At 32.7% G+C, this 14167-nt stretch overlaps 1 protein-coding gene across 3 annotated transcripts; it reads right to left on the bottom strand.

Moving 5' to 3' along the window:
* Nucleotides 1–255: 255 nt before the first annotated feature.
* On the bottom strand, nt 256–10806 carry LOC144567567 (protein DETOXIFICATION 33-like). Of its 3 annotated transcripts, none has more exons than XM_078317729.1 (9): nt 10419–10805; nt 2671–3212; nt 2490–2576; nt 2322–2378; nt 1947–2185; nt 1555–1673; nt 1350–1436; nt 1007–1063; nt 256–482 (listed from the first exon to the last, which is right to left on the bottom strand). In XM_078317729.1, the coding sequence occupies exons 1-9, from the start codon at nt 10731–10733 to the stop codon at nt 447–449; spliced, it is 1539 nt and encodes a 512-aa protein (XP_078173855.1). In that variant the 5' UTR covers nt 10734–10805; the 3' UTR covers nt 256–446. The 3 variants fall into 3 exon arrangements, with proteins under 3 accessions (XP_078173855.1, XP_078173857.1, XP_078173856.1); XM_078317731.1 differs by lacking the exon at nt 10419–10805 and adding an exon at nt 3864–3978; XM_078317730.1 differs by having other exon boundaries at nt 372–482; nt 997–1063; nt 10419–10806.
* Between the last annotated feature and the right edge of the window lie 3361 nt (nt 10807–14167).

The following is a 14167-nucleotide window of genomic DNA, read 5'->3' as shown; positions in this document are numbered from 1 at the left end:
ACCTGTGCAAGTCATCGCCTGTAAATTAACTTATTCACTCGATTTTTTTATTTTTATTTTTTGGGCAATTACAAATCTTGTCAATCAGGATACACCAAAAGAAGAACTTGCATTTGATCTAATGACAAAGGCACATGGCTCCCATGTGAGAGATCATGAGTTCGAAATCTACAAATGAAAAAATCTTCTATAATATACATAGGAGTTTGAAAGTGTCTTGAGTGGCTTGACATCTAACCCATGATTTCAAAAAAAGGATACACCAAAAGAAATATGTAGCTATCTTCTGCTATTTCGGGAGGTTCAAAATTAGAAACATGTTGCAAGCAAAAGTTCATTGGGGTGGTGAGATGAAACCCAAATTAATGAATGCTATGAACTTCTGTCATTTCAGCTCACACCTTCATCAAAACTAAATCTCACAAAGTATTATCCTTCAATTCCCATTAAGCGACATTGTCCCGATTGGAAGTAACAGTCTCCTGCAATGATAAAAGAATTATTTGTGTTAGTTTCCAAAATGGATTAAAAGAAGAATAATCAAGTATGAGTAAAGCGAGGGTGTGATGTGCTCATCAAGAGAGTTTGGTGAGCACAACTCTAAAAGTTCATCGGATTGACTTCAAACGCCGAATCAAAACCGTTGAAATTCATGTACTTCATGAGTGATGCATGTACATGCAAAATTTTAAAAATTTCTAGTTTATTTTTCTACACGATCAAGCGGTCAAAGAAATGAACATTTTATAAGTTGTTTTATATATTCAATTTTTATTATTTCTTTGACCGCTTGACCTTGTAGCAAATAAATTCGAAACTTTCAAAACTTTGCATGTATATGCATCACTCATGAAGCACATGGATTTCAACAGTTTGAATTCGATGTTTAACGTCGATCCAATATACTTTTAGAGTTGTGCTCATCAAACTCTCTTGACGAGCACATCACACCCTAACTTTGCTCATCAAGTATTGGAACGAGCAAATAATTCACACAGGAGGTAACCATGTCATTCTTCAAAGATCCACCCCACTTCTGAATTCGAGAATTCGCTTCATTTGCCTGCCATGTTTTTCAATCCAAAAGAAAGTTGCTTGTCAATTTGCATGTGCAAAGGTAGATTACATATGATAAAAAAGTCTAGGCATAATATGGATATATAATTCTTAGTACCAATTCTATCACTGTTAGGAATTGTAGGGAACCAGCATCTAATTGCTGATATCAAGCCAAAAATATTGTTACTAAAAAGCACATAGAATTACTATGTTGGCAGCTAAGTACCATTTTAGTGAGGTCTATACACCAGCCTTTACTTACACATATAATTTGTTTATATATTAAATACCTCAGTTTTCCAATTTGTTCTGAGAGTGATGAAGATTAGAATTATGGTCTGTAATCCTACGCCAGACAGCATCCCACCCCACATTCCCTGAATCAATAAAAAGATAAATATACATATAATTTGTTTATCGGTAGTCTTAGAAAAGGAGAGCAAATTTCATATTCAATCAGTTGTTATTAGTTAATTGATTAATTAACAGTCAAACCTGAACTCCAAGGTTAAGAGGAAAAGCAATGATATAGCCAACAGGAATTCCAAACAAGTAATAGCAACCCATGTTAATGTACGCAACTAGCCATTGCCACCCTGCTCCCACAGCCACACCTACACTCCATTTTGATGTATTAAAGCAATTGTTGATCAATGTATTTAACAAGTTGTTGGGTTTTTTTTTCTTTCAGAATTTCATTATTACGTATTAGGTGACTTCTCATATCCATGTATAAACTCAACAATAAAAAATATATATGAATTATTTAAATAATTAATAGTCATGCGTTCAGGTGTATATCCTCCATATTACTTTTTTCCCTTTTTTTGTCTTATTGTTTAATAAGGTACCTTATAATAAATTGGGATTGAAAGCTCAATAAATACCTGAAAGAACAGGCTGAATGCTGTTAAGGAGAAGACTGAAGGCAAAGACAACAGCAAGACTAGAAATGGTGCGTACTACCTCAGGGTTATTTGTGAAAGGAACTCCATATACATCTCTTAGAGATAAAATCAGAGTGAAAAAGAAGACACCGATAAATACAGAGTTCATTAAAACAACTATTATTGCAAACTTGGCTGCTCTCGGTCTCCTTGCACCTAGCTCATTAGATATCCTCACACTGCAAAGAAAGACAGTTATTTGCTTACAGTTCACCCTTTTTGTACAGGACAACATGGAGGAAATTTAAAATTATAGTATAGAAGTTAGATTTTCTTTTTTTAATTCTTTTTCAAAAATGGGATGACAAAAATTACCTGATAGCTGCATTCATGCCGAAGAAAATCATGATTTGCCACCCAAATAAATTAGTGCTGCGAAAATAATATAATAACATTAAATTGTTTTTCAATTATTTTGCTTTTGGTCCTAACAAAGAGAGGTAAAAGATATATATAAAGAGGGATGAATAATGAATTTACTACCATATGGACACAGCAGCAACAGCTACTTGAGCATCAGCCAAGTTCCCCACCAAAACAATGAGAAACGTATAAAACCAAAACTCCAAGCTGCATAAATCAGACCTCAAAATCCCAATCAGAGCTCATACTTACCAAATAAATAAATCTTCAATTTTAAAATTGCTACAATGCTTAAACATACCACAACATAATAGCAGAACCAATGGAGAGCCTAGCGAATGAACCGAGATCTCTAAATGCAAACCAGCTAAATCCACTCCATGCCCCAGGACAGTAACCAAGAGCAATATATGCGAATTTGCTGAGCACAATAAGCCACCAAGACGTGTTGAGTGCTATAGCCGCACCAACTAGACCCATCTTGAACTGAACAATAAGCAACCAACTAAAGCCTACATGAAAAACCAAACCGGCAACTGACACAACTGCCATGGCCATGACCTTGCTTTGTGCTTGCAGGAATTTTTCTATCGGGAAATTCATGGCATATGCAAAAAGTTGTGGTATCATGTATAGTGCGAACTTGCCGGCAAGTACCGCAATTTCTCTGTCTTGTCTAAAGAAAAGAAGGATTGGTGTTGCAAATATGTATATTGGGAGGAGGCATAAGCACATGATGGCGAGAATAATCCATGACCGTTGCATGTATACGCCAAGCATGTATAGTTGTTTAGCACCAAAGGCTTGGCCACAAAGTGTCTCCAATGCGCTCCCCATGCCCAACTGCAAAATGCGTAGAAATTTCTTTGTCAAAAATTTCTAACAATTTTTTATATAGGAGTTGTTACCAGATAGGCCTGATGATGTTTGATTGCTCAGATCTGGTACCTGATACAGGAAATCTTCTTGTTGAATACCGGAACCACACAAACACAAATTGGTGAAATAGGATTTATTCTTTTGTATTTTTGCAGCTTTTTTGGTTTGATTTATGTCCTAACCATAGGCCAAGTTTGAGGATTGGTTTGGATTTAAAATGAGGCTTCAACATTTAGTTCCAACGAACCTCAAATAAGACCTCTGATTATTGGTAACTGATAATATGTATATTAGATTATGCATCAGTATTAAGACAAATTGCAATTTCTTTTACAAATTTTGTGTCTGATATCTATAAAAATAATTGTTCAAGCAATGAAAATGCATAAGTATTAGGTAGCAATCCACCAAGAATGGTGGTTCAAATAATTGGTTATATTTCAGGCATGATGAGGCGTTGATTACTCCTCTCTCTGATTTTGACAAATTTTCCACGGCCATATTTACAAGTTGATGTTTGGTACTGCTAAATCGAACAAGCAATCGCTTGGACATTACGTCGAACACATAGTGTGCATACGCAGGGACATTAATTCATGAAAGTGTACGACGCACCCTTCTTGTTAATTGTCTACACATTCTAACCCGTCTGGCCAGCTCTTCCTCTTCTTCTTCATCACTCTTTTTTTTTTTGAATTTATTTTATTTCATTTTAAAATCTATCTTCTTCTTCATCTCTCTCTCTCTCTCTTTGGGGCTACCTCTGCTGGTGCATGTGAAAATACAGGAGAGACTGATAAGCCCGCATCTTCTGCATTAACTCAAAAGAGCAACTTTTGAGTTTAATGCATCTCAGCCGTCTGATCAGGATCGGAGCCAATCCGGCTCACGCCTATTACGCACTGGGCCTTTTAATATTAGTGCGGATCTCAATCGGACGGTCCAGATCTATTGAGGCACGTTCCGTTAGTGCAGAGGATACGAATTAGAAACTGGTGGGCCGTTCAGGTGCTGCTCTCCAGTTTGTGCGTGCGCCATTTAACATGGTTTCCTTGCAATTATTAGCACGGTTTCCTTATCAACATGATTTAGCCTATGAAAACTGAAATGTTCTCCAGCCGCGTAAGTAAATGAAAAGAAAGGACAAACATGGGAACATCACCTTTTTATTAAGAAATATTCCATCTTTCTCTGTAAACCTTTATGATTTTTTTATGCAATATAAAGCTTTTTTTGTTTTTTTTTCTGGTGTACGTCCTTTGACTTGTTAGTTGTTATAACTTATCTTGTTAGTTCTTTTTCAATGGACATTTTTCTCCTTTCTTCACTGTTATCCTTTTTTGTTTCATTCTTTTTGTTTTGGTGCAGTACGCCCTCGGTGAAGCGAATTCGTATCATCTGCTCGCATAAAAAAATAAAAAAATAAAAAATCGTATCCTCTGCATTAACTCAAAAGAAAATCTTTCAAGTTAATAAATTTTTATCATTCGATTTATTTTAAAATTCGTGCAAACTAGATCCTTACTAATATTAAACAATCCCTATGTTATAGATAAAAATCAAATTGACTCCATTTAAAGTCCGACGGTTGGAATTCATTAACTCATGCAGAGGATACACATTACGGAGAAGCTATCATATTTAATTGTTGCTCCATCAGTCAAAGTCGGTGATAGAGATATGAATTGATGCAATAAGAGAAAAATAGTACGAGTTTGATTATTGAGCAACTAATTGATTGAGGTGTCCTGAAAAATGCAATAAATAGTCATAAAGTGACTGGAATTCATCTGAATATCCATTCAAGTTGTCTCCTTAGTTACTGTACATCTCTAAAGATTTTTACTTGAAAATTTTAGCTAGGTAAAAATTAATTATATTCAATTGAATATTAAAATAGTAGGTAATTATTAATTAGACAAATACACTTATCAATCATACAGGAGTAAAACTAGGGTGTGATATGCTCACCAGGAGGGGTTGGTGAGTACACCTTCAAAAAACTATCAGATTGACTTCCAACTACTAATTCAAACCGTTTAAATCTATGTACTTCGTGAGTTATGTATATACATACAAAAAATTTAAAGTTTCAAATTTATTTAGTACATGATCATGCGGTCAAAAAAATGATGAAAAATGAATACATAAAACAATTTATAAAATAATTTATAACATGCTCATTGTTTTGACCGCTTGACCATGTACTAACTGAATTCAAAACTTTAAAAATTTTGATATACATACATCACTCACGAAGTACATGGATTTCAACAGTTTGAATTCGTAGTTCTAAATCAATCCGATAACTTTTTAGAAATGTGTTCACCAACCCCTCTTGATGAGCACATCACACTCTAATTTTGCTCATCACATGGCATTCAAATTTGAAAATTTTGCAACTAAAAAATTGACTGTTAGTTTCGAACGAAGTGCAGATACGTGGTCATTATTCTTAGACAATCGTGACGAAAATTTCGGACGGATATGCTACCTGTCATATCTGTCGGACCTAATATAACTATATTCAATTAATAAATATGTATTATTGTTTTATTTTTATATATATAATTATTCCATGCTGAATGTAGTCAGTATAATTTTAAAGTTATAAATTTTTAGCTATTACATTATTATTATTACGCATTTGTTATTCCATTCAATAATTAATTAATTTTACTTAATATTTAAACTAGTAATGACTAACATTTAATGAGCTATTAACTTATTAAGTAATTCAAAAATGGCCATAAATGAATTATGAATAATGCCATAGTGGATAGTGGATGGACAAATATAGAAGTGCACGGCTAATATTTTCTATTTTTTAGGAGAACTGAACAAGCAGCACTTGTATATATAGTTGCACGCCAGTAGCTCAAATAAATGTAAAAAAAAATTAAATTTATATGCTTATAGGAAAGGAAAAAAAGTCCGACAAGAAAATATATTAGCAGTTGAGGGAATTTATTGCAACACTAAACACAGATTTGGAAATAAATGACTGAGTAGTAGTAGCGCAAATGTGATCCATGCTTCGCTGGTTTTGACCAAACAGAGACACGAAATCAGCATATAACCATTAAATTATATTATTCAGTGTTCCAGTTAACATAAGCTACGCTTGTGGATCAGGGATTAATATTTTTAATAGAAAACAAATTCTTCTTGAAAAGAATTTATACAACTATATATGTATGGACCTAGTCTAGTTGTGTCCGGTCAATAGATGTGGCAGCAACTGGTAGGACACAAACTGGGACTGATACAATCAAAGGAAGAAATACACCTTCTGGTACCGAACTGGTACAAGGCCTGACAGGGACAACATAAGCCCAGTTAAGGGAAGGAAGTCGTTGTTGCAACTTCAGGAGATTAATAAATATTTCAATTAGTATTTGTTTAGATTTTACTATTTTTACTTTTTTTTAACTACTTTCATATTTGCTGCTCAAGATGTTTTGAGCATTGTTTATTTTCAATTTGGATACAAACTTTGTAACCATTTTCTCAATTAAATATGGGCATGACCCCTATTATTTCTCAAAAAAAAAAAAATAGATGTGGCAGCACGCAATTAGTAATTTAATTAGATTTAGATCTGTGATATCTGAATGCATATATTTTAATAGTTTATTTTAAAATATGGGGATGGAGTGGTGGAAAGAGTATACTAGCATAATTGCTTTCAAATTAATATTACACGTTTAGCTATAATATTGTGGTAAGGTAACTCCTTTTTTTTTTGTTTAAGAAAGTGGGAGAGTTATCAGAAAGATTTAGAGTCTGACACAACCGCAGCATTTTAATTCCCCTTCCTCCCTCTCTCCATTCAACTCTACCACTCTTTGTAGTCTTCATTCTTGATGCAATATCTTTCCTCTCTCTCAGTTCTATCTTCTCGAGCAGAGAGAAAAATAAGAGAGATAAGAGGAACTGGAGCCGAGCAGAACTGAGCAGAGCTAGGAGTGCGAAATCGTCGAAGTTCGGAGCATAAAGTTCATATCTCCATAGGAATGCGACAGTGAGTAGATTTCGTTGTCATCGGAGCGCGGCGATGGTCAAAGAAGCGAATCCGGTTGTAGAGCGAGATAGCGTTAGGGTGATCAACATCTTAATTGGAGCGTGACGGTAGGTAGATCTGGTCGTTGTTGGAGCACAGTGACGGTTGAAGGCGATTAAAGTATTACAGTAATCAACATCTCCATTGAAGCAAGAACTAGCATTTGGTCTAGTGGCAAACGCATATGGTCTCTATGTGAGAGGTCATGGGTTCGAAACCCAGATGGAAAAAATCTTTTGTTGTAAATTGTAATAACAATGGTATTAAATAATTGAATAGTTTGACCTCCAACTTTACTGAAAAAAAAACATCTTGATTGAAGCTCGACGGTAAGTAGATCCGGTTGCCGTCGGAGCGCAGCGGCGGTTGAAGAAACAGATCATGTCTTGGAGCGAAATGTTTATGAGAATAAAATAGTAAATTTAAGAATTACAGTCATTTGATCTATTGTAAGTACATTTTTAATCAATGAAATTGTTAATTGATATTTAAAGCTACCAATTTAAAAAAAAATATATATATATATATAATGTTATGCTAAGTTTACAAAAATAATTATTTCTGAAGAATATACGCTTGCGTAATTAACTATGTTCTTATTTTTAACGGGAATATTATTATTATTGTACATAATTTTCGAATTTATGAGATTACTTTATTTTCGTTGGTATTTCGAGCACTCACTATGTTTGAAAATTATATTCGGAGTTATAAAACATTTTCAATTAGTGAATTTACCATATCCAAAAATAAAGCATGAACTAATTAAACCCGTGCATTCGATCCCTTGTTCATTTCTGCAGGTGTAGATATTTTCTAAACTGAATTGAACCGTTATTAATACGTACGATGGAACATATTTAACAAAATATGTTACCCATAATAATGATTATGATGGCCCCGTACCCTGTCACCATACAGTCCATTTTGCAAATTTCGAATTATATTTCGATGCAAAAGATAGGGACTAGCTTCACCGGTTGATAATACTTATATTAACAAAATAAGTACGTGCTTAGTATTTACTGGTGCAATTAAATATGTCTGATAGTTGGTTTTTACAGGCACCTACTCCCTTAAAAGAACCAATTCTAATTCAACTTGTCAGAGGTGTGGTATTATGGACCCTTTGGTTTGTGAGAAACAAATTGTGTTTTAATAATTCTCAAATTCTTTCTCTTCATACAGTTGAGGCAAAGATAATCTCTGTGTACTTATTGGTGCTCATATCTTATTAATTCTTTATTATCTTTTTTACATCTAATTTTACCTATCAATACTACTTCTATGCCTTATCAGACTTTGATATATAGGGTTGACTCATTCATGGGCAAAGGAAGGGGCAGTACAAGCTATTCAGGATTCAAGAGAAGTAATCCATACGCTTGGCACCGAGCTACTACTAGCTCTTGAATGAGTTGAATAGATTTCTACATTGCCTTATATGCAGTGTTGTTTGTAATTCAATTTTGGTTTTAGATCTATGATGATTTGGATGTTATATGTTTGTTTGTTATATTGTAATTTTATATGTCTAATCATTCTCTATTTTGGAGATTGAACGGGCACAAATTATATTAGTTTCAATGAAAACTGGTGGAATTTCTCCACTTATTCAAAAAAAAGAGAGTACGTGCTTAGTATCAAACCACGATTATTGAACGAGGTAGTTGTGGTAGCCATGTTAATTAAAATAACACACATCTTTATAATTATAATTGGAGTGAGGTTACGATTAGCATGCATGTTATATAGTGGCTCGTGTTAAGGACTCGTATCTTTTTTTTAAAAGAAATTTTAAATAATCAATATGCAGGAATCGTTTAACATGAATAAAACTGTACTTGAATAAAATAAATATTATATTTTTCAGAAAAAGAAAGGTTCAAATATCTCATATTTTTTTATATCTCATCGTGTCTCATATTTTTTTATCTCTGATTTCAAAGTTCAAACTGTAATTTCAAACAAATCAACATGATCTTCATATTAAAATGTATTCAAAGATCAAATTTAACGTTTAAATCAATTGTTTGAATTTTAAAAATAAAAATATAAATTCATAGCACGGATCAATACGTAATATGCATATTACTATAGTCTCACTAATTATAATTGTAATTAAACAGCGTATATAACAAAGATATTGATCAATAATTCAATATCATGCCGCATACTCAAAATTGTACTGGCCTTAGTTTTTTAGTGCGTAATAAGGTGGGATAAAATTTGGTGTTACTAGTTTGGCGTTGGAGTCAAGATGGGGTCTATTCATCGGCTTCAGTTTATAAGGTATTGAGTACATGGGGTAAGGAGAAATGGAGGTATGCAGCTATTTGGAGAAGTTTTGCGCCTGCAAAGGTGAAATTCTTTATTTATCTACTAATGCATGAAAGATTATTGACACATGATACGATATTACATCGGGGAATGGTTTGTGAGCCGAGATGTGTAATGTGTTCTGTATGTCCGATGGAAACAATATGGCACTTATTTTTCCAGTGTTCATATGCTATGCAAGTGTGGGGGCATATGGGTCAGATCTTCCATTCAGCAGACTCATCAGTCATCACATCGGACATGGGATGCCTCATGGAGTCGGTACAGGGGGGTGGGGAATAGAGAGCAAAAGGGTATGGATGACTAGATTTATGGCAGTGTTGTGGGAATTGTGGAAGCAGAGGAATGAGCGGATCTTCCGACAAAAGATGAAGCCACCTTGGTTGCTGGCAAGGGAGGTTATAGAAGAGACAGAACTATGGCTAAGATGCGGAAGAAGGAGTGCGGGTGCTGGACGAATCGAGTGAGTGTATAAGAATATTTTAGCTTTATTGTAGTTGTAGTCACTACTGGTTTAACAAAAAAAAAAAAAAAAAAAAAAAAAAAAAAAAAAAAAAAAAAAAAAAAAAAAAAAAAAGAAAAAAAAAAGAAAAGAAATTTGGTGTTACATGCTGATTTTTGTGTCAAAAACTAGCATTTCCTTAGTCACAAGTTTTCTCATAACTTAGGTGAAAACTCAAATCCACAAATCAAAACTGCCAGCAAATATTTACTTCAATACATACCAGATCATGAACTTACAATTGATGAGACTTGAAAGAACATACCATGATGCCGAAGGCGAGACCAGCGATGACCATGTTCTCGGTTGAAACGGCGTCGAGCTCGAGAGTCGTTAGATGCCCCGCAAAGACCTGAGTGATGGCCCCGAGAGAATACTGTGCAATCGAGGTGATGATGGCCGGCCCCGCAAGACACCATAGCATGTTGTTCTCCGCTGCTGCGTACTTGAAAAATTGCCTCACGCTTTTGATCTCCTCTAAGTCGTCGACTGGTTTGTTAGTATCATGGGGTTTGATTTCATGTTCAATATTTGATCCTATTAATGGCTCTGATAGTTGATAATTTTCTGAAGTTTCCATGGCTATGGATCTCTCTCTCTCTCTCTCTCTCTCTCTCTCTCTCTCTCTCTCTCTCTCTCTCTCCCTCTAAATATGGTGGAGATATCTACTATAGTCCCAGATATTTATGAAAAGCAGCAGGGATCTTGTAACAATACACAGTCAACATCCAGCACTACAGTTCGGTAAAAATGTTAAATATACCTGTTTTCACATAATTAATGAAGAAAGAAAAGAAAAAGAAAAATGAAATATTATAGAAAAGATTTGCATGACTGAAGTTAATTAAGCGCCCGTTTTCAGCGCAGGAATCATAATTTGGTAAACAACCAAAATTTTAAATTTATCTTCCTTCCGCTGCAGGCGGGAGCGCATGTTATGCAATAAAAATGAAGCTAAATAAAATACTAAAATGGTGGGGTTTTGTCCAATGAACTTTGGACAAAATTATATAAATAATATAATTGGTGTCAAAATTTCATGTCCAAGTACTTTTTTAATATGTAGATCATATTAAGCGGTTCAGATTTACTATTTGAATTTTAAAATCGAAGATAAAATATGAGTCGTGATTGAGACATAAAAATAATGGTAAATTTTAATCCTAATCTGAAGTTCTGCAGTACATCGATTAGCAAATTTCTCAAATCTTGAGACATCATGGGTGAATCGAAAACACGCAATTACAGTAATTTCTTGTTAATTCAATTTTTTTCTACCAAATTTACCATATATTAAAAAAAATTACCGTAATCATGGCATTGTAATTGTATTACTCACTTTCTCATGTCTAACAAGTAAGAACGAATTTATATGGCTAAAATTTCATGATTTCTTCAATATTGACTTTTCAAGTTTGCCAGCTATGATCATGACTCATGTGTTTTGAAAATCATACAAAGTTATTAAAGAAGGAACATGCTGCGCGTGTGTTTTGAAAATCATACAAAGTTATTAAAGAAGGAACATGCTGCGCGTGTCGTGTGTTTGATTAGTGATAATTTAAATGTTTAAAATTACTTTTAAGTACCAAACAAGAGTGATTTAAGGTCCTTTAGCGTGGAATAAATAAAAGTAAAACATCAAATCCATCAACTCATGTTAACATGGCACATCAGGACAATTTAATTTTTAATTCTTATTCAGTACTATTCATCTACTATTCGGTAATTTTAAGTTTTAAGTACCAAACAAGACTGATTTAAGTTAAGGTCCTTTATCGTGGAATAAAAGCAAAACATCAAATCAATCAACTTTTTTTTTTTACCCTCGCTGCTTTACTTGTTAACATGGCACATCAGGACAATTTAATTTTTAATTTTTAATTTTTACTACTACCAGATATTAATGATTTAAAATAATTTAACGCGTACTTCGCGTTAACATTATCTCACTTACCAAATACAATGTAAGTACCTTACATTATAGAATGAATTAATAAACATGGATGTGTGATTAAAAATAAAATATTCACGTGTTATGAATAAAATTGTTATCATAAAAATATCATAATATTTTAGCCAATTTTATTATTTTAACAATACACAATAAAAAAAATTATGAATTAATTTATTTTGATATTATCATCACTGATCACAAATGCATTCACTCTTAATGAGCTTATGGAAGAATTACATTTTTTATGTGATCGTATATTTCATTCAAGTTATTCCATAAAATTAGGAGTGGAACTTTTTTAGTAAGATATTTACCTTTCGGATTTCAATTCTTCATATAGATGGTGGCTTTATCTTGATTAGATGCTTTATTATTTTCTTTAATTTAATTTTATCACTAAGGTCATTTGCATCTAAATGAATTTCGACATGTAATACTCATGATTATTAATATTTTTTTACGTAATGTCAAGAGCCACAAATTCAATATTCTTCAAATATTATCACAAAAATATTAAATATGTAAATAATATTCAAATATCTAATACTAAATTATTGAAAAAATAATGTTCAACCCATTGAGAATAATAAAAAAAAAGTACATGGTTATATCATCATGAAACTAATGTTCTATCAAGCACAACATCTCCAAAAAAAAAATAACGACAGGGGATGATAAAAACTAATGAAATATAGTACTAGATTATTTTGCCAATTCATATACACATTTTCATTTCATAAAATTTTCTTATTATCGGAAATACTGCAATATTTTTATTTTGAATTCACATTCAATTCATTAAAATGATTTTTTTTTCTTATTTATTAGAAAATAAAAAGAAACCCATTAAAGAAATAAAATTGATTAAGAAGATCTAATCAAGAATTTAATTATAGCCCTTCGATCCTCGAATATACTTTTTTATGTATTTGAAACTCAAATTTTCCTCTCTTTTTTTAGTTTATCCCAATTCCTGACAGTAAAATAATTTAATAAATGACTTTGAATGATACCAAAATTTATCTTGGATCTTTGAAGATAGGACTTTTTGTGATGCTAACGTTTTGTAAATTGAGAAGAATAAAGAACGAAATAAACGAGCTTTAGAAAACATTTATAAAGAAAAATATGATTAACTTTTGTTCATATGTTTGTCATACATTATCCATACTTACAAAGCGTCTACTTAATTATAGGCTAAAAATAAGAAAAAGAAAAGAAAAGAAAAGAAAAAAAAAAAAAGAAAAAAAAAAAAAAACCTAATTCGTTGCTATTTAATAGATGGAAAGATAAAGTCAAGATATTGATGAACTTAACGAGTTTTATTAATGAACATCATTTATTAAATTTGTTCATAACATAATATAAGTATTTTTAAAAAGAAATTAAAGACGGAGAGAATCTGACAGAATGTTTGATACTAAAAAAGAACAAAGACAAATAAAAGATTCGAATTTAATAAGTATCTCAAAGTTGTCGAACAAGAAGGCTGTTTTGACGTGATAAGTATAGCCCATGATATTTGGGCTGGTAATCAAACGGTGCTGGGCTATTTCATTTCCTTGCTTCTAAGTTCTAATTGTGTTAAATTTAATATTTCTAGGGGATGCAATTTTCCCGGCGATTTTTATTAATATCCCTAAAACAAATCAAAATTTTAAAAATGCCCCTGCTCCCAATTTTTTTTTTAAAATGCCCTGACCGCCTGGGCTTCGGGCGGCCCAAAAAAGCCTGTGAGGCGCCACCCCCTAGGGCGGCCCAAAGCACAAGTGAGGCGCCACACAGCAGGGCGCCTCATGTGTGTGTGTTTTTTTTTTTTTTTTTTTTTTAGAGAAATGTTAGTATTTTGATTTGAATAATTTTGTGAAGAAAAACGGATTAAAATTCATAATAAATCCAGGAATTTAAAATTCAAATACATTACTAAATAATACAGTACCGTCGAGTCCATAGAAAAAGGTAACATAAAATTCATACAGCAACAACCAGTTCAAATATCAATTATACAAACCGTTACAGTTAAAACATAAAATACTACAACAACATACAATTGGGGT

Source organism: Carex rostrata, chromosome 16, assembly GCF_964058835.1.
Source record: "Carex rostrata chromosome 16, lpCarRost1.2, whole genome shotgun sequence".
NCBI classification, from domain to species: domain Eukaryota; kingdom Viridiplantae; phylum Streptophyta; class Magnoliopsida; order Poales; family Cyperaceae; genus Carex; species Carex rostrata.
Note: the sequence above shows the minus strand (reverse complement) of the source record. Positions and strands in the feature narration are given on the sequence as shown.

Bases quoted from the DNA above. Each gene is read 5' to 3' on its own strand.
- LOC144567567 (XM_078317729.1), bottom strand. From the start codon at position 10,733: ATGGAAACTTCAGAAAATTATCAACTATCAGAGCCATTAATAGGATCA. The intron at 2,577-2,670 runs GTATGTTTAAGC...TGATTTATGCAG, and splicing joins GGTTCTGCTATTATGTTGTG to CTTGGAGTTTTGGTTTTATA. The intron at 1,437-1,554 runs GTTTGACTGTTA...TTATTGATTCAG, and splicing joins CTCTTAACCTTGGAGTTCAG to GGAATGTGGGGTGGGATGCT.